Source organism: Tinamus guttatus, unplaced genomic scaffold (genome assembly GCF_059628265.1).
Source record: "Tinamus guttatus ecotype Peru unplaced genomic scaffold, ASM5962826v1 Tinamus_guttatus_pri_ptg000403l, whole genome shotgun sequence".
In the NCBI taxonomy this organism is placed as follows: Eukaryota; Metazoa; Chordata; class Aves; order Tinamiformes; family Tinamidae; genus Tinamus; species Tinamus guttatus.
In genome coordinates, this window is record NW_028288937.1 from 779,976 (window position 1) to 799,534 (window position 19,559).

General features: G+C 36.8%; 1 protein-coding gene across 1 annotated transcript in view; it reads left to right on the plus strand.

Moving 5' to 3' along the window:
- LOC104567582 (protocadherin Fat 4-like) overlaps positions 1–19,559 on the plus strand; it is a 42,123-nt gene that overhangs the window by 10,648 nt on the left and 11,916 nt on the right. The window contains exons 12-31 of the mRNA XM_088531279.1: positions 91–219; positions 499–654; positions 1,200–1,380; positions 2,432–2,565; positions 3,501–4,445; positions 5,481–5,606; positions 5,743–6,000; positions 6,310–6,408; positions 6,511–6,683; positions 7,563–7,711; positions 8,331–8,638; positions 9,141–9,410; positions 10,665–10,802; positions 11,371–11,587; positions 12,303–12,461; positions 14,117–14,268; positions 15,461–15,629; positions 16,580–16,788; positions 18,151–18,330; positions 18,917–19,136. Coding sequence (XP_088387405.1) covers positions 91–219; positions 499–654; positions 1,200–1,380; positions 2,432–2,565; positions 3,501–4,445; positions 5,481–5,606; positions 5,743–6,000; positions 6,310–6,408; positions 6,511–6,683; positions 7,563–7,711; positions 8,331–8,638; positions 9,141–9,410; positions 10,665–10,802; positions 11,371–11,587; positions 12,303–12,461; positions 14,117–14,268; positions 15,461–15,629; positions 16,580–16,788; positions 18,151–18,330; positions 18,917–19,136 — 4,372 coding nt within the window. The remainder of the gene's footprint in view (positions 1–90; positions 220–498; positions 655–1,199; positions 1,381–2,431; positions 2,566–3,500; positions 4,446–5,480; positions 5,607–5,742; positions 6,001–6,309; positions 6,409–6,510; positions 6,684–7,562; positions 7,712–8,330; positions 8,639–9,140; positions 9,411–10,664; positions 10,803–11,370; positions 11,588–12,302; positions 12,462–14,116; positions 14,269–15,460; positions 15,630–16,579; positions 16,789–18,150; positions 18,331–18,916; positions 19,137–19,559) is intronic.

Consider the following 19,559-nt stretch of genomic DNA (forward strand, 5'->3'; position numbering starts at 1 on the left):
AAATGCTTTCCCACATGAAAACTGAAAATATCCTAAGAGACTAGCTCGATAACTGTCTTATTTAATCACACGTATCATTACTGTTTGCAGGGAGGCTTCCAGGGAACATTCATTCTCTATCCAGCTGACAGTCCCTTCCAGCTAAGTGAAGCCGGGATCCTAACAGTGAAGAACTCTACACTGTTAGACAGGGAGAAAATTCCATCTATTCACCTACAGGTAGTAAAAATAAGCCCACTCTTTCCCAAAAGTAGACTGGGATACACAGATGATATCCCATCTGTCCTGAAGAGAGGCTGGCCAGATTCTGAATCACAGTGATATATATTAGAAGCAACTTACTTGAAGAATCAAATGCAGACTTTCATGTTAGAGTTGTCTGGAAGAAATACTTCTAAAGCGATGCTTTTTACTCAAGATATAAAAATATTCTGAGCTTCTTACTGTTTATAGAACACACACTTGAAAACATTGTAATTTTGCTGCATCATTTTAAAGGTTGCTGCTAGAGATCACTTGCCACCTTACTATGAAGTGCAGTCTGCAATCAATATATTGTTGCTGGATGAAAATGACAACTCCCCCACCTTTACAGACACGCCATATCAACGGGAGATTTTCATCAACATGACTGCAGGAATGTCCATTCTCCAGGTACTAGAAGAATTAAGTAAATGTGACATTTTTGCGTGAGTTGAATTTTATGCCCGAGTCCTTGCTCAGTCCCTTCAGCTTGTGTTGGAGTTATACAATTGTAAAGATTTTTGAAAGGCTGCTGAAGCATTGTAGGTGATTTTTAGATAAAGTATATTTTTCATAATATAGAAAATTGGTTAACAAAATAAACCAGGAAACCAAGACAAAAATGGCTTCAGGAACTTACCTGAAACATACAAAGACTCACTCTCAAAATTCCTACCCAGGCATAGTGAGTTAATGATTCCTGCTGTAATTTCTTGAATAACCTACCTTCATTCACCTTAGAATCACTATGAAACAAACCTTCAGAGACTTGGATGTCTTGGTGCATCCAAGAACAAATATTCTAACTTAGATTTAATCCAGGAGTCACCCAGGAAATAGAGAGTCAGTCAGTTAAAGGTATAATAAAAATGCTATGGCTATATTTGCTATTTTTAATAATGCCAGACCTACTATTGCTGTATTATTTTATGTGTGTGTGTTTTTTTCCTCTCCAGGTTGCTGCTGATGATCCAGATGATGGTGTAAATGGAGAGATAAGGTTTATCTTAGCAGGTGGCAATGAAGATGGACACTTTGAATTGAATACATCCACAGGACAAATCAGTTTAAAAACAGTGATCCCCTTAGGAGTCAACGAGCTTAAGAATTTTGTCTTGTGGATTACAGCTACTGATGGTAAGAAGATACAGGTCAACACATCTATCCCCTTTATAGTTTTTATTTATTTTTGTTTTTACTTAAAGGAATGCTGTCAAAATAAACAGGCTCCCATATTTCATTTCAAAAATAGTGTGTATGTTTATCTGTTCTTATGTGTTGAAGAAGACTGCTGTCTCATTCATCCAAAGTAATAATTGCATCTCTGATAAAACTCCACTTCCTGCTCTTGCTGCTATGTCATATATAAGTTTTCTATTTTTCCACCATTCTTTAACTTAATTATTGTCTGATGTTGCACATGGTAGCACACCCAGATCTAGATTCACACATATTCAATATACAATACTGGAGCAGGGAGTAGAACCATGGAATCATAGAATGCTTAAGGTTGGAACGGACCTCTAGAGGTCACCTAGTGCCACCCCCCTGGACACGCATGGTCACCTAGAGCATGTGGCACAGGACTGCATCCAAGTGGGTTTTGAAGATCTCCAGAGTAAAATAAAAGTAAAAATGATGAGCAACTTGGTCTGGTCTTACATATTTATGAGGTTATCAAACAACTAAAATGGAGATGCCAAAGCCGTTTCTTAGGAGTCCAGCACAGATATTGTTTCCTTTAATGTTATTTCCTTTAAGAAAGTTTCTTTGCTTGTTCCAAAAGAGCAACAGTCAACTCAGTGCAAGTTCATGATCCAGAAAAGGACAGAAATGAATGTATGGTGTGGTAGAAGTGGTGTCACATTCCTATTAGCATGACCATCCAAAATGTTTTTCAGTGTTTTGATTTTTCCTTATATAATTTGCTCAGTATGAGCTCTGTATCTCTGAATCAAAGTTACAATAGTGATGCACCAGCCTGTCCTTTGGCTGTCTGCTGTGCCAAATGGATAGTATGTTCTTCACGTTCATGCAGGACACTCAGCACATGAAACTCTGGTCTTAGTAAGAATCTCTAAGCAGTGTCAAAATAGTGGCAGTAACAATAATAAAATATCAGTGGAAAAGCATAAATTTTAGACAGAAGATAGTTTGTAGATCAGCAGTGATATTGTTTTGCTTGCAGGTGGGATGACTCCAAGAAGTTCGTCAGTTCCTGTAAAAGTCTTTGCAGTTGGAGATTCCCGTCCTCAGTTTGTTTACAAAGTATATAATGCATCTGTGGAAGAAGAACAGGCCAACAGTGTTGAAGTAACAAGAGTAAGAACAACTTTATTTTATCTCCTGTATAGGAAATGACAGCTGTAAGGAATCCCATTAAAAAAAAAAAGTCTTCTAGTTTTCTACATGTATATCCCTAAGTAGAATATGGATAGCTAAATGTTTTCCTTTCTGCATATTGAGCTTCACCTTTATTGCATACTGATCATGCCACTCAGGTGAAGTCTATCACCCCCTGAAACTCCTTTCTCTCTATTGTAAACCATTAAACAGCATCTGCTACTGTTTAACACAGAAACACACAGCTGCTTGAGAAAGTAAACTTTTATACTTAGCCCTTTGTTGACTTTGGACATCTCCCAAAGCCCAAACCCTAAGACAGAAAATATTTACTCATCTGGTTATAAATCTAAAATTCTGTGACACAGTAGCTAGAAAATTGAAACTTATCATTAGGGAACTGACAAAACGGCAGGCTCTATGGTGACTCTGGAAGTTTTTCCCATTTTGATCCAAGAATGCTCAGACAAGTTGGCCACCAGAATGCACTGTGAAAGCACCTTCTTAGATGCAGTTCTGAAAATAGAGAGAGGTTTGCTACTAAAGCAGAAAGAATATAATGAGTTTCAGTGCTTTGATTTAGTGGTTGCCTGAGTTCACTTTTTTCCAGCATTCTTTTTTTTTTTTGAAAAGAAAGATAGAACCAAATGTTAAAATATAGAAATACAGTACAGAAAAAGTTATTTTTACTATGTATTATACATACATTATACATATTTGTTTTTGAGAACATTTAGCGATGTTTCAATAAGAGGCAATGATTTTATATATATTGCGGCTTAATTCTCACTACTTATTATAAGTAAAATAATTAGTAAAGTGAGTTGAGACATAGTTAAATCCATTACTATTTTTCTGGCTAGTAGATTATTGCCTTGATTTTTTTTTTTAATGATATGCTCTGTCTTACACAGGTAGAATTTGAGTCTTTAAATCCTCATATACCAGTTACATTGAAAGTACTGACAGAATCAGCTACATTTGACATCGATGTCGATGGAATCATCTGGACAAAAACCAAACTGGACTATGAGTCCCAGAAAAATTACATCCTAAATATTTCCTTGTCAGATGGAACGGCTGAAGACTATGCTACTGTGTTTATCACAGTTACAGATGTCAATGACAACAGTCCTGTGTTTGGTGTAACTAGCACTACCATTAATATTCTGGAGAATGTAACAGCTGGAACTACTCTTATCAACGTGTCGGCTACTGATGCGGATGAGGGCTTTAATGGATTTGTGGTTTATGTTCTGAAAGGTGGAGAGGGAAAAACAGATATTGACTCATCAGGATTAATTTTGCTGGAGAAGGAACTGGACAGAGAAACACAAGAAATCTATAACTTAACTGTTATTGCTAGTGACCAAGGTCAACCCGTGCTCTCTACAGCTCTCAATTTGACAGTCATTGTTGATGATGTGAATGACAATCCTCCAGTCTTCGGGGAAAACAGATATGAAATGAGTGTCTTTGAAGATGAAGTGGTAGGGAGGACACTACTGACACTATCTGCTACAGATTTGGATGCTGGGGCCAATGCACTGGTGAAGTACGGGATTGTCAACCAGCACCCTTCCTCCTTGTTGCCTGTGTTTCATGTCAATTTGACCACAGGTCAGCTCAGCCTGAGCCAGCCACTGGATTATGAAACCGTAAAGCAATATGAATTAGAAGTTGAGGCATCAGATGGAGGGCAGCCAAGTCTCAGCACAACGACACTTGTTGTTTTCCATATACTAGACATCAACGATAACCCACCAGAATTTAACCAGGCGTCTTACGATGTATTTGTTTTTGAGAACATACAAAAAGGTAGCCCTATCTACACATTCAGTATTACTGACAAGGATGAGGTATGTACTAAATTGATCTTGTCTTATTTACCAACATAGTATGATTTCCTCCATTAGCTTAATCTATATATAAAAAAATGGTAGTAGATGGGCAAGGAAAGATATTTAAATGTTTGGCAGTAAATACGGTCTGGGTCATAGAAACTTGATTCTAGCAGGCCAGTAATAAAACCTCCTTTACCCAAGGATTTAAGACTAAACTTCTTTTTATTCCCAGTGACCATCTGCAAAATAGTTACCTGGCTACATCAGAAAAGCTGGAGAAGCTGGAGAAAGAGAAATACTTTGTAGTCCCGGTCAGAGAAAGTTGTGTGTTCATAGGCACAGGCATATGGGATGAATACATGTATGTCACACCAGAAAGATTATTATTCTTGCTTATAATGTCAAATGATTAACACCATTTTAACGCAGTTGAGTAATTTGCTTCTGTGTGAGAATATTTGATAGTGTATATCTGTAATGCAATCAACCTGCCCATCATATTAGTTTAATCAGGGAGAATGAAGTTGTAAGGCTAATATAGTTTGGTTTTCTTTAATAGAAAATGAAACAATTCCACTCCACTTTATATAAAGTTGTTTCTTTCTTCTCTTCTCTTCTAAAGAAATTTTGAATGTAGCCATGGCAGTGGGGAGCTGCTTTGGAGTCAGAGATTTCTGTTTTGATATATACCCTGTCAGTTTTAAAGAAGCATAAAAGCTTGTTGCAGTTCACAGTGTACTGAGCTTTGTGTTGCTGCTCTCTACATCATGGGGAGTAGTCTCAGAGAGTTTTAGGGAAAGAATAGGTAGGTCCAAAATAGGGAACCCCACAGAGCTTCCACATGCCCCAGTTTTTCTTTGCCAAATAAGTCCTTTTTTCCCATAGGTCAGATTGAAAGGCTTCATTTGTTCAGTCTTGCAGAACACTTGTGCTTCAAGAATGAAAGTCCTATAGAAGCATCACCTCTCGTAATAGATACTTTGTTGTTGTCGTCATTAATCTTACATATTCATCATCTTTAATCTTAAATAAACTGTGTTTTCTCTTTAGGCAGGCTTTTCTCAGGGACACTTTGTTCATAACAGTACTTCATTTACTGTGGATGTCCCCGGAGTACTTTCATTAAGGAATGACACAGAACTGGACAGGGAGACTACATCTGGATTTACTTTACAAGTAATTTTGGGGCAGATTTGCTCTTCTGGCCCATTTCTACTTTATTACCCCCAACTCCTTTTTTTGTATCTTCATTAGCTAGCTGAAAGGACAATACATTCAAATAACACACCATTTCCATTTCTTGCTTTGATAGGTATGGGCAGTTGATGCTGAAACAAATGGGCTTAATTCAAGCGCCTTGTTCCATATCACAGTCCTGGATGTCAATGATAACAACCCTGAGTTTCAGATGCTGCCATACAATTTTGAAGTCCTGGAAGGCGATTACTTATTGGGTGCTCCTGCTGTAGTTGGACATGCAGTTGCCGATGATTTGGATGAGGGAGAGAATGCACGAATTACATATCACTTATCAGCTGCGGATGGAGATAATCCATATGACATCCAACAGGTAATATTTTGGATATGCTGAAAATGGTATCTAGACACTGTTTTTCTCAAAGTCACTTGACAGAATTATTCTCATCCAGTAGAAAGAATAATCATAGCCATTGTAGAATACGTGGAGTCAAAAACAACACTCAGACTACAGTCTGGAAATGTAGTTCCAGGTCCAAAGGCAAAGCAATACTGGTCAGACATTGCTCTGAATCCAAACTATATTTGTCTAAAAGAGAACAGAAGATTTTGATCTCTCTTTTGAGAACTCACTTGGCAAGAGTGTCATCAAAATGATCAATTCACTGATTCCTTTTTCTAGGATGGAACCATCTTGGTTAATGGCTTTGTAGACCGAGAAGCCAAAGAGAAGTATGAGCTACTGGTGGTGGTATCAGATAATGGAGTACCTCAGAGACAGGTAACAGAGACTGTCACATGATTCTTGTATTAGCATTCTTTTGTTCATAAATGTGAGTGTTTGTGCATTTTCTCTCATGTTTTTCCCCTGCCACCCATCCAGAACTTCACATATGTCAGCATTCAAGTATTAGATGTGAATGATAACCCTCCTCAGTTTACGAAAGCACAATACTCAGCCACTGTACGTGTGGCAACAGCAAAAGAAGGATTTTCTGTACTGTCTGTGTCTGCTACTGACCTTGATGTGGGGAACAACTCTGTTATTTCATACAGGTAAATTTCTGCGAGATTAGTAAGTATCTTCTGTTAATGAAACTGAAGACCATCTTGATTTCTCAGCTGGTGATAAGAAGAAAGATAGGACCTATTCATAGATATTTGACAAGTGCTGTAATCATTAATCATTTTGAAATGATTAGTTAGGAAAAAGGAGTGGTATTTTTAAACAGTGTTTTATAGCTTATCAAATAATGATTATTCCATTAAAAAAGCAAAAGGAATCAAATGCCAAGTGTTGTTTGTAATTCTGAAATTTTGTGTAGAATGTTGGATATTTCTGAGCAGGGAGTAAGATGATCTCAAAGAATGACTATTATTCTATTCACACATCATTTACTTGCTAGGAATGGGGGATCAAGAAATACTACTTTCATTAAGAGCTATGGAGAAAAGTTAATTGAAGAAGGTTTTGGATGAGACTTGTATCATGGAAAATACCATGGCATCCTGTGATTTAAAGTGTATAGATTGAGAAGGATAGATGAATGAATCAGAAAACTGTGAATATTTTTTAAAAAGTGTGTTGAAAGAGATTATTTTTAGCTGAGATGACATTCTAATTTAAACATATTATTTGTTCTTATGAGCAATACTGTTTCCTGCAGAAATTGTGCACAGAAATTGTGCAGAATTCTAGGAACCAGAACCAGAAGACATGAATACTGTCTTTTTGAAGGATGGAAGGCAGGCTTGGAAATGAAAAGGCAAATATGCTTAGGCTAATGATACAGCAATTAAAACACATTTATTAACAATTGTTTATAAATAGGCAAATACTGCTTGTTGGGTGCTTGTTACAGTAGTTTAACAGTAAGTAGAGAGTACTTCCTATGTTATTAATACAAATGTTATACTGATATCTCTCTAACACAGTTTTATGAACCATTCTGATGATTTCTATATAAATAACCATACTGGAGAAATCACTCTCAGCAATAACTTGGCCCATATTACAGCTGATACAATCATTACACTGACAGTTATTGCTGCTGACCATGGAGTTCCTCAGCTTACATCAAATGGTAAGAGTTCTTCTCATGCTTTTTTCTTTCCACATAATATCCAAAAGCAGTGGCAACTTCCATAATTTTGTTACCTGTACAAATATTGAAATTTTAAATGAATCCCACCACAGTTAAGTCAAACAGAATTATGGATAAAATCCTTCTTACATTTCAGCAATGATGAGCATTAATTTGGTTGTGGCATTCAAGTGGCAAATGGCATTGATAGAATTTACGTGTAGGCAGTTTTATATACTTCCTTTCGCTTTTTTAACAAAACTATTCCACTTAAGACTTCAATTCTGTGGATCCTAAGGATATGAACTGAGGAATGGAAAGCAATTGCATATTGTCTAGACTTCAAATTGCTGATCCTTGTTCACCTATTGTATCAGACCAACATTGATGTAGTCAGTGAAGTTGGCTTATTCTGTAATGTTAGCTACATATAAGTGTCTTGTGTCTTAGGTGTTACATCTTATTCCTTAATACTATTTTTTTTTTCTTTTAGCTCTCCTTTACTACATGCCAATTCTTGTCTATTTCTATTAGTTCCTTAAAACTTAGAGAAATACAGCACAGGTCATGATTATTTTAACAGTCATTTCACTGTTTTTAATTTGTTTTCTCTCACTAGCCTCTGTTACTATCTACTTGCTGGTAAACGACACCGACTTCGGACTGATTTTCGATAGCTCCAGCTATGAGTTCAGCATTCCAGAAGAGGAGCCAGTTAGCACTGCTGTTGGTGCTGTGAGGGCTCTGACTGGAAGCCTAGCCATAAACGTAGCGTATTCTCTGAAAACACATAGTGACAAGTTCTCTGTTAATGAACAAGGAGACATTGTGACTCTTGCCAGGTTAGATCGGGAAGAAGAAGACCTATACAGCATAATTGTGGAAGCAGTTGATTCTGTGGTGCCACCCAATACAGCTGTTGCTTTGGTACAGTATATTGCATTTTAAAATATATTTTTAAGGAGTGTAATATTAAAATATAAAATCATTGCGTCATATGCTATGCAAGCATGAGTGTTGGGAGCATTTTGAGAGCTCATTGTATTTAATTTCTATTTTTTTTTCCCCTAAGGGGACATTACCATCTTAAAACATTGTTAATGTGGAAAATTGTATCACATCCTGAAATAGCTAATCTGTGAACATCCCATAATCAGAGAAATTGATTAACACTGAAACTGTTTCTATTTTTAGTTGTCAAATGCATGAAGTAGATGAGCCAAAAAGCCCCAAATTATTAATGCTGCTCATCTCTTCCAGTTACAATATAGTTTGGCTTACTTTTAATAGTGAATTATAAAAGAAACCTGGGACAGTTGTTTTGTATCCCCTTGGTTATTGTTTATTTTATTTGTCATTAGACTTCAATAGACCTAAATAACTGTTTTTATTGCTCAAATATATATCTCTTTTTTTTTTTTACATGCAGGTGACTGTAAGGCTGACTGACATCAATGACAATCCTCCAGTTTTCTCATCACTGATTCAGACAAAATTATCAGCTCCTGAGAACGCAGGCGTGCTCAACTTGGGCATATTTTCTGCTACTGATCTGGACATAGGAGTTAATGCACTTATAAGCTATTCTTTACAAGATGATTTTGCCGGAATATTCCATATTAATAGTTCCACTGGCGATCTGATGACAAAGCAGTCCTTTGACAGAGAAGTGATGGACAGTTATGAACTGAAAATAATAGTAAGTTGACAAATTCAATGCAAGTTTGCAAAATTCTCAACTGAAAAAGTGAGAGAGATAGAGAGAGGATATAGAACCATCACAAGAAAATTCATCTTAGCGAATTACATCAGAATTCATTCATGTTTTGACTGTTTTTTATGTCTTAAGTGTTTTGTACCCAGAACTCTTTTCTTCCTCTGTATAAAATTCTTTTAGTCAACAAATGACCCATGAATGCCAGATCTAATACATCTAACACATCACAGGACATCTTGCTGTGAAATCTGCAAAGAATTCCTGAGTCTATTTTAGAATGTGAAGCTGCCATTCTGCCATTTCTTTTATTGCTTTGTCAGTCCAAATCATTTGTCCCTTACACTTATTTTTTTCATTTTTCAAAAGGTATGTATTTAGACTACCTAAAAATATATTAAATGAATTTGGATTTCCCTTTTCAAAATGTAAAAGCATACACTATCATCCCACTACTCTTTTATAAACATCTATTTATTCCAGTTGATTCCATTAATTCTGTTGCAATTAATCAGTTAAACTGATGTTTGAACCTACAGATAACTGTTCCAGCACTGACCATTATGTACAAACATACTTCAGGGAGATCTTTATTGCTGACTTAAACTGCTTAACTGAATTATTTAACACAGCAAGGAACTCACAGGAATTATTCAGAACTAACAGGTTACGTATTAGAAATTGAACAGTGTCTTCTGAAAATTTTATAATTAATAAAAATAAGCACTTCTGAAGAATAATTAAAAGTTGTATATGTGGCCTTATAGGTTAGGAGTTTTCCATGGTGGATGTTAGTGCAATGTAATGTACACTGTGAGATTACCACATACTAGCTACCCTATATAGCTTGACTTGCAGAAATTTCCAGCCTTCAAAATGCAAGGGATTTACTTACTCTTTTAAGGGCCACATCACAGACAGGCATCTTCATATCACGGGTCTATGCTGATTATTGCCATGTCTGATCACATGGTATATGTGATCTGGATCAGGCTTGCACATTTCATTAATTGATCATGAAATGATATGGGGATGATACCAAGTGCAGAAGACATGTAACACCAAATCAGGCATAGAGTTACAGCAGTATAACTGGGTGATAACTGGTCCAGCAGGAAGGCTCCTGAGACAAAGTTTCCTCTCAGAATTTTTGAAACAGACTTGAACTGGGAAAGTGAGTTTGTGAGTGGAGTGATGTATTTAATGGCAAGTTTATTTATTTATTTATTTTCTTCACAGGCCACTGATTCTGGCAAACCATCACAATCTGCAAGCTTAATTCTAAACATCACTGTAGAAGATGTGAATGACAACCCACCAGTGTTCCCTCAGGAATCATATGCTGTGGTTGTAAAAGAGAATGAGCCTCCACATGTGGTATGTGGCATTAAGAATAAGTAGTCTGTTCTTCTGTAATCATTCTTCCTATATAAGCAGTACTAATCCATGATGACTGTGCAGTGGAGTATATAGTTTCCAACTCTGTGGGATCACCCAGTGTGTTAGTTTAATAGGACAGTGTGGTGTCCATCACATTGACTGTTCCTCAGACTTTCTTCAAGTTCATCTCCCTCCCACTTCAGGCCTTAGCAATGATGCCAAACCATACATATCTGTTTTTCAGAGAACTTACAGATAGCATGTTGTAATTCTGCTTGATCCAGGACTTCCACATTCCTAACATGTTCTGTCCCGTCCTTCCCTCAGAGCATTCATTTCTGGCCTTGCAGATGTGAGCTAGTGCTTCATGGGGATCACAGAAAGAGGTGTGATCTAAGATATCTCCATTACCTGCATTGCTCGATGCTGTGTCAGTGTTTTAGTAATGCCATTAATGGCCATATGAGTAATTCAGGCAGTGAATACTATATAGATAAAGACCAGCTTTGTATGTATTTTGCTACTCTCTTGGTTCTGTGCTAAATCTTTTTTCCCTCTCATATAGATTCTGAGTGCAACAGCCACAGATGAAGACATAGGGTACAATGCTATTATTTATTACACTATAATTGGAGAGACATCTTCATTTTATGTTGGAGAACTTTCTGGAAATGTTACAACTTTACAACCTCTGGACTATGAAACTCGTGCCCATTATACATTTATTCTGAAAGCTTTCAATCCTGCAGAGCCATATTTACAGGATACAGCAAACATTACAGGTAGCTCTAGTTTACTTGCTTTCTCTTAGGGAATATTTCAGCAAGCACTTTGAGTGGGCAAGAGTTAAAATATCATATCATCAGTTGTAATAATTTACTGTGGCAGAATATGTTACTACTGAAGGTTATCTTTGTGCCTTAGAACTACACATGCTGAAATATATTTTTTAATGTTTTATATGTATGTGTGGGCATATATATATATATGTATATTTATTTTTGCCAGCCCTAGTTTTGTTCAGTTTGACTGGAAGTGTTGATCCCATTAATTTTGTTCTGTTTCATTTATATTACTATATGGTCCTGCATCACTAGCAACAGGTTATGACCTTACTGTACCAGCTCATATACAAATGTAGCATTAATAATTCCTGTGTGTCAGTTCTTGCAATTTAAGACAAAGACAAGAGATATCAGATTAACACAGGCATAGAAGGGAGTCTGGTGTAAAAATACAACGATATTATTTATGATAGATAACAGCAACAGCATGTTAGTAGTTCAGCCATTGTGAGGAAACTATTACCAGAGCAGTAAATAATTTGATGCACAAGCGCATCTGTTTTGAAGTACAGAAAACAAGGTTGCTATCTGGTTTAAGGTGAAAGCACTTCAACTCAATTCAGAGGAGTTTTTTGTATCAGCCGAAGAAATAGACTGTAACCACTTAGGTGAAAGTCCTATTTGCACTCAGACATGTACCTTGTTTTCTTAGTTACCGTGGAAGATGTTAATGAAGAAGGACCCATTTTTGACCAGCCCTCATATCACCAGATCCTTCCTGACAATTCTACAGCTGGCACACTGGTAGTGGATATAAACGCAAGAGATGAAAACAAAGGTTATGATGAAGGCATCCTTTACAATATTACAGGTATGTTAGAAAAAATGTTGTGGGTGCTTATTAGTAGAGTACTTGCATCCTGTTATACTATTTTTGCAAAACAAAATGTGTTTGCAAAAGTCAAGTACAATGAAACTCTATCAGTCCTGTTCAAAATTAATAGAGTCCTCCATAAAAGTCCAGTGTTGTGAATCATCCATGCACGGAACTGAAATTTAAGGGGATATTATAGTAGTATCCCAAAACTCCAGTCTGGATGGTGGCTTCCAGTGAGTCAGTACTATAGAAACAAAGTAGGAAATCCTTGTCCTACTAAAGTCACTGGGGTTTTTAGATTTCACTCACAACATTGCCTTCAAACTGGAATCTAATAAAACACAAAATACAGCAGGTACATTTGAACAAGGGAAAGCATGAAGCTGAAATACCTAAGCTCACCTAACAGCATCTTCAAAGCTTATATGGTCTCTATGGCTATCATGCATCAAGGACAGCATAACCTTAAAGCAGGCACCTGGAAGACTTGCTGCTTAATTGGTGCTCAGCTCCCAGCTTCACAACAGGGAGTTTGTAAGCTGTCAGTTCCTGACATCTCTGTGTGAAAGGAAGTACTATTTTATGTGTAATCAGTAAAGATCCTGAGGGCAGTGAGAAAGGCAAATGGAAGAGTACAAACCCTGGACTTCAAAAGACCAGACTTCAGCTTATTCGGGGGATTGGTACGTGCCTCCTATGGGAGGCAGCTCTGACAGGCAAAGTTGCTCAAGAGAAAGTTGGTGGACCTTTATAGCCAGTATTTGTCAACTGCAAGACTGGTCCATCCTGATGCTCAGGAAAATAAGTAGATGTGTTAAGAGATTGACTTTGCTAAACAGAATTTTGGACTGAGCCTCAGTGTAAAAGGCAGTATATAAGGGTGGAAGCATGGACAAGCAACAAAGGAAGACTGTAAAAACAGGACCTGTTGGGATGGTGCTGGGAAAATCACAGCTTATCCAAAGCTGACACTTGCAGTGGATGTCAGGGGCAGCAGGAAGAGTTTCCCCCACTTCATTAGCAGTACAAGAATAAAAAAGGAAAATGTGGTCTCACTGCCAATTGTGGTACATGATGTTGTGATAGTGGATGCGGGTACCATGGACATACTCAATGCCCTCTACCTTGGTCCTCAATGACAAGGTATTCCAGGCTTTTGTGACTGGGGGCAAGATTTGAGGAGCAAAACAAGTATCGGCAGTAGCTGAAGTCCAGGTAGGGGAACTCTCTTCCAATACTTAGGAGGAAGTTACTGAGAAGATGGAACTAGGCTGTTTACTAGCATGGAATGCATAACAGGAGCACGAGTGAAAATAGTCATAAAATGAAACGGGGCTTTCTGACTCACAGGGAGGCCATCCTTAGAGGTTCTCAACACTGGACAGGACAAAGCCTTGAGCAACTCGGTCTGATTTCAGTGATGATCCTGCTTTGAGAAAGAGGTTGGACTGATGGCCTTGCGAGGGCCTTTGCAGCCTGAATGATTCCATGCTTTTGATGATGAATCAAGAGAGGCCAGGTGTCTCGGGCCAAATCACATTTACAGATTGCAATTTCAACCCATGTCTCTTAAGTCTGGACATATAAATCAGTCATTGTACTCTGATAGCTCTGTTGAACATTTCCATCACTGTTTTTTCTCTCTTCAGATGGAAACTCAGAAGGCCTCTTTCATCTTTCCAGTACCACAGGACAACTCAATTTAACAAGAGACTTGTCAGAGCAGAGTGTTCCTTTATATTACTCTTTGACAGTCACTGCTACAGATTTTGGAGTGCCACCTCTTTCCACGTCTGCCAAGGTATTGAACTTTTCGCTTCAATATCTACTTGCACAGTTTATATAACAAATAGTCTTATTCTAAACTGGGTGTAACTTCTCCAGGGAATGGGTATTAGGAGGGCAAACTGCAAAAATGGATTCAGAATATCCACTCTGTTTCAGGAATGGGATACAGAATGATAATATTTATAGAGTTATGTCACTGTAACCATTGTTGACATACAACGTGTCATTGTTTTGATCATACAGTTCCAGAAAAAAAGATGTAAAAAATAGAAAATGTATAATAAAGACCAAAACTATGGACCATGAGAGGGGAATATTAGATAAATGAAGACTTTTATGCAAGATCAGAAATGTAGGACAGTAAGGATGGTGTAATGGAAGTATGTGATAAGGTCAACAAGAGACAGTGTATCATACGTTCCTGTTTATTCCTCTTATAATATGAGAAAAAAAAATGTAAGCATAGAGATACTTAAATATAAACAAAAACAAAAGAATTTTACACTGCTTATAAATGGCTGGTGATCTTTTATTAAACATCACAGCTTAAAATTTACACTGAAGTCAAAAAAGGACTAGAAATCTATATGCATAAAAACATTACAAAATTACATTCAATTGAATTTTAAAATGTGGAATTATGAGCTCTTATTCTTCAGAGCATTAGATAGCAACTGGCTGGCACCACTTAGAAAAAGTTGTCATTATTTTTGTGAAGCATGAAGCATCAATTATTTAGAGATATAAAATTAGTTATAGTTGTTTATATACGTCAATACCTTAAAATTCCCTACTTCCAAACCCTGGAACCAAACTAGGAGTTTGATAACTCCTGTTCTGGCCATACATATTCCATGTGAAAAAATCTGTTACAAATACAGATTTGTAACTCCTTCTGAGAGCTGTTTAACCAGACTGGTCATGTGAAGTGTGTTGTATGTGATGAACTGGAAACCCTTGCTACATTTAGGAAAATACAGTGGTGAGCCTGAACTGATGAGGTTGCTGGCATCTCTCACAAACCTTTGCTACCTTTGAGATATGAATGTATCAAAATCAACAATCAAACTTTTCAGCAGTGATCAAGCTTTTTCTTTCTGAAAATGTTCCAGACTTTGGCGCTTGCAAACCTGAAGAGTCTGCTAAACCTAAAACATAGTTATATGAGTTATATGACCACTGTGGTCATGTTTTTTGCACTGCAGGTGTCAATAATGATTGTTCCCAGCAACATTTCATACCCACTGTTCTCTGAGGCAGTCTACAAACCCACCCCTCTGAGTGAGAAGGCACTGCCAGATACATTTGTAGTACAGATCAGTGTGTTGTATAATGCCCCCGTGATATACAGTATTGTATCTGGTGATCAAAATGGTAAGCTATGGCAAAGGTAAGCTGTTTATTTATACGAAATATCAAGGAAGAAGGTGTGTTGAAGAACTATTGCTGCAAAGCACTTAGATTTTTCATATTTATTCTTTTTGGTTTATTTCTTCTGCTTTTATCTCAATCTCCAGGTGTTAATATCGAATGTATAGACTATTGTATGATCCAGATGTACGAATTTGATATGGATCAAGTGTGGCACATGACTGAGTTTCTGTCAGATTAGCTAGGGCCACATGATACAGAGCTGATTCACTGGCTTTATGCTTTCCCACATCTGCTACAGGAGATCAGGTGCTACCTGATCAGGCATAAAATTACAGCCACGAGGAGAGGCAATACCTAGTCTGACATAGGTCTTGCTGGTGAAAAGCTAACTTGAGAATGTTTTCTTAACAAGTTTGAACATGTAGAGTGACTTTACATGGAATCACCTGAATCAGTGGTTTGTGTCAGATGTTTCTTTTTACTACTAGTAAAAGTCCTAGAACTGATTATATTCTATCATTGAACATAACCTGTGTGTCTTTATTCTTCTGTAAAGTGTATGAAGCTCTTACCTGTTAAAGTTATTTGCAAATTCCTTTTATCAGCCAGAAGAGGAGTTCACAGGAAATACAATAATTGCTGACTGCCTCAGGTTCACAGAACCTCTGACTGTTTCAGGGGAAGCTGAAGGACTCCTGCTGGAGAATTGTGAACTGCTGCCCTGTTGTTCCCATTCTGGCTTTCTGAAAGATTTATTTTTATTAGCTGTAGCCCTGGATACTTATAACGTTCGTGCAAGCATACAAAAATACTACATTTTATTTTGTTCTTTGAAGGACACTTTAACAGTTGACAGTCATATATATAATATGTAACTTGCATTGAAAGACCCACATCTCCAGTTTAAAAATAATAAAATAATAGAATATGTTCTGTTTTGTTTTAAACAGGGTATTTTGTTATTGATCCATCCACGGGTATCATAAGAACAAGAAAGAACTTGACTGTAGAACATTTTCCAGTCTATCTTGATGTGCAAGCAACAGATTCATCTAACTCTAACATACATAACCAAGTTCTTGTGAACATAGAAGTCATTGATGAAAACGATTTTGCTCCAGTTTTCCCATCCTCTCTAGTAGAAGAAAATTTGGAGGAGGTAAGAAAATGTCATCATAAACTGACTCACAAAAATGAGCACTCAAAACAATAAAAAGTATGTTGAATATACATCTTGGAAAGGGAAGAGCTTACCATTCTGCCATATGAAGTTCTATGGTTTATTTGAACCTGAAACTTTCAAAATATAAAGAAAATGGTCCAGAAATATGAATATATTAAAGGAAAAGTGAATGATCTTCATGAAGCAAAATATAGACACATCATCTTGCATATTTGTACACAGAGCATCTTCATGTGCATGTCTGATCTAGTGGATGTGCTTGTCATCCTTTATCAGCCCATAAAGGAGCTTCATGCAGAGAATAGCAGGCAGAAGTCTTATCTAAAGTAGCATTATTCCTCTTCTTCATAAAATATAATCTGTTATGACTCTTCTTGCCCCTAGGTTATCAGTAGTATGAAACACGGCAGATTCCAGTCTGCTGCTGTTATATTTTGGAAGCCTGCAATGGAAACCATGCCGTTTATCTCTGCAAAAGCATCTAGCCCAACATTTCACTGTTCTGCATTCTCAGCCAACATTTTTCACACTATCAACTGCTAGATGATTTTTTAAAAATAAGCACATTGATCATACCTATATTTTCTATAGGACATATCTCGCCTTTGAGATCACCAGTTAGTTCACATAAATTCTCTTCAAGACCCAATGTAGTCATTTTCTAATGTTGAGCTAAATATAGTTTAATTATTACACATTTTTAATGTTTTCAGTTAGTTTAACGGAGAAGAGTTAGAATCACATTTCCCAAACTTAAAAATTAATTTCCATGTGAAATATTTACAAGGAAGGTACTGTTGGATCAAAGAAGGTACTATTGGGTCATGTAACTTTAGATCAGGTATCAAATTGCTGTGCAAGTTAAACATTGATATTAACTGTCAATGTTAATGCAAGTAACAGTTGGTAAAAGGAAGGAATAGACATTTTTTTCTGTTTTTGCAGATGAAAAAATGTCTATTAGCCAAATAATATTCATACAGAAACATGATTTTGAAGTTGAGAATATCTCTTGAGTTTCAAAGGAGGACTAGAAGCTACACTTTAGTAATTCCTTAAAGGCAAGCCAGACGCTTCCATTTATCATTGATCCTGTTTGAAAACATGATGACAGTCCCTGAAGATCACTGTTATAAATGGAGCTGGGGGGGGGGGGAAAATGTTCTATATGTTATAGAAGGCAAGAGCTTCTCTTACTGTGCTGAATTAACTAATTCAGATTGAAAAGTATCTACACTGTTGTAAATATATGTGGTGTCTGCTACTCCTCCTTCACATAAATCATGAAACTGCAGCTAAGCAAAGTCTTTGACAGCTCAGTCTGTTCTTTCTTGACAGAATTTACCCGCTACTCAGATTGTGCAGCTGAAAGCTCAGGATAATGATGCAGGCAGAAATGGTTTCCTAACATATGGCATACTCAGCGGAGATAGCCTAAAATTTGGAATAGAGGAAGCTACAGGAATCCTTTATTCCATCACCTCCTTTGATTATGAAGAGGAAGCTACAGAATATCAGGTTTGCTTTAAATTTCTCAAATCTTTTCATAGTTCAGAGTTCATTATCTTTCCCTTGGATAATTGATGACTTTTTTTTTTTTTTTCTTGATCGGACTTGAACATTTTCTGTATTGTTTTAAATGTGCACATCAATATATGATTCCTTATTAAAGCAAATCACAGCCTGTACCTAACCTGAAAATTCAAGCAAGGCTTATAGACCCCCAGTTCCTGGACACAGGAGCACATGAATAAGTAACTTCATGGTGACAGTTCATGCATTGTAATTTCTGTTTGCTTGAATCTCTACTGCACTGAGATCTTGGAGCTAAGACTCTCAATTAAACTTATTTGATTGTTGCAACAATATTATGATCTTATTTGTCTTCAGGCAAAAATGGTGGTAAATTGGTTGGTTCTGAACAGAAAGACTTTTAAAATCAAACAAATATGCTTAAATTTACAAAGAATATTTTGAAGTGAATTCAAGTTTTGCATTTAGTTCTAAGAATACTCCAAAATTAAGGAACCATCCGGATATTTTAAGCTTTATGCAAATACCTATCTGTATGATTTCCCATTACCAGTAATTGTGTGTCTTACAGATTGTGGTATATGCTGAAGATGATGGAATCCCTGAGAAGAAAAGGGGTTATTGCACAGTTGTAATAAAGATCATTGATGTTAATGACTGGCCACCCGTGTTTGATCCAGTGAACACATTCAGTGTAAATGAAAACGTGCCGGTGGGATTCATAGTTGGGAAAGTCACTGCAACAGACAGAGATACAGGAGACAATGCCTTTATTCTATATAACATCACAGGTAAAAAGGGATTCTCTTACTGCACTAAAACAACTGTCAATTTGTTGTCTACACTCTCACGAGCATTAGTAGCATTATGCCTGTTAGCTGCTAATCTCTTTTTACATAAGCCAAGGAGCTTTTTGCCTGGTTTGATATTTTTCTAATTTATAGTCACAGAATCTTTGAACTGGTTGAGTAGCAACTTTCTTTGTAGGAACTACGATTTTTACCATTTCATCCATACCCTTAATTACAATGAAAAGCCATATTTCTAAAAAACTTTAACTGTCCTAGTGTTTCAACTGTAATCAATAGAAGTAATTTTCATTAAAAAAATGCAGTCATGACTTTCTTAAATGACAAATAAAGATCTTAGGGCTTAATTCAGCTTTGACTGTAATACTGTTTGTGCCTGTGTCACAAGGCGCCCAACGCTACTGC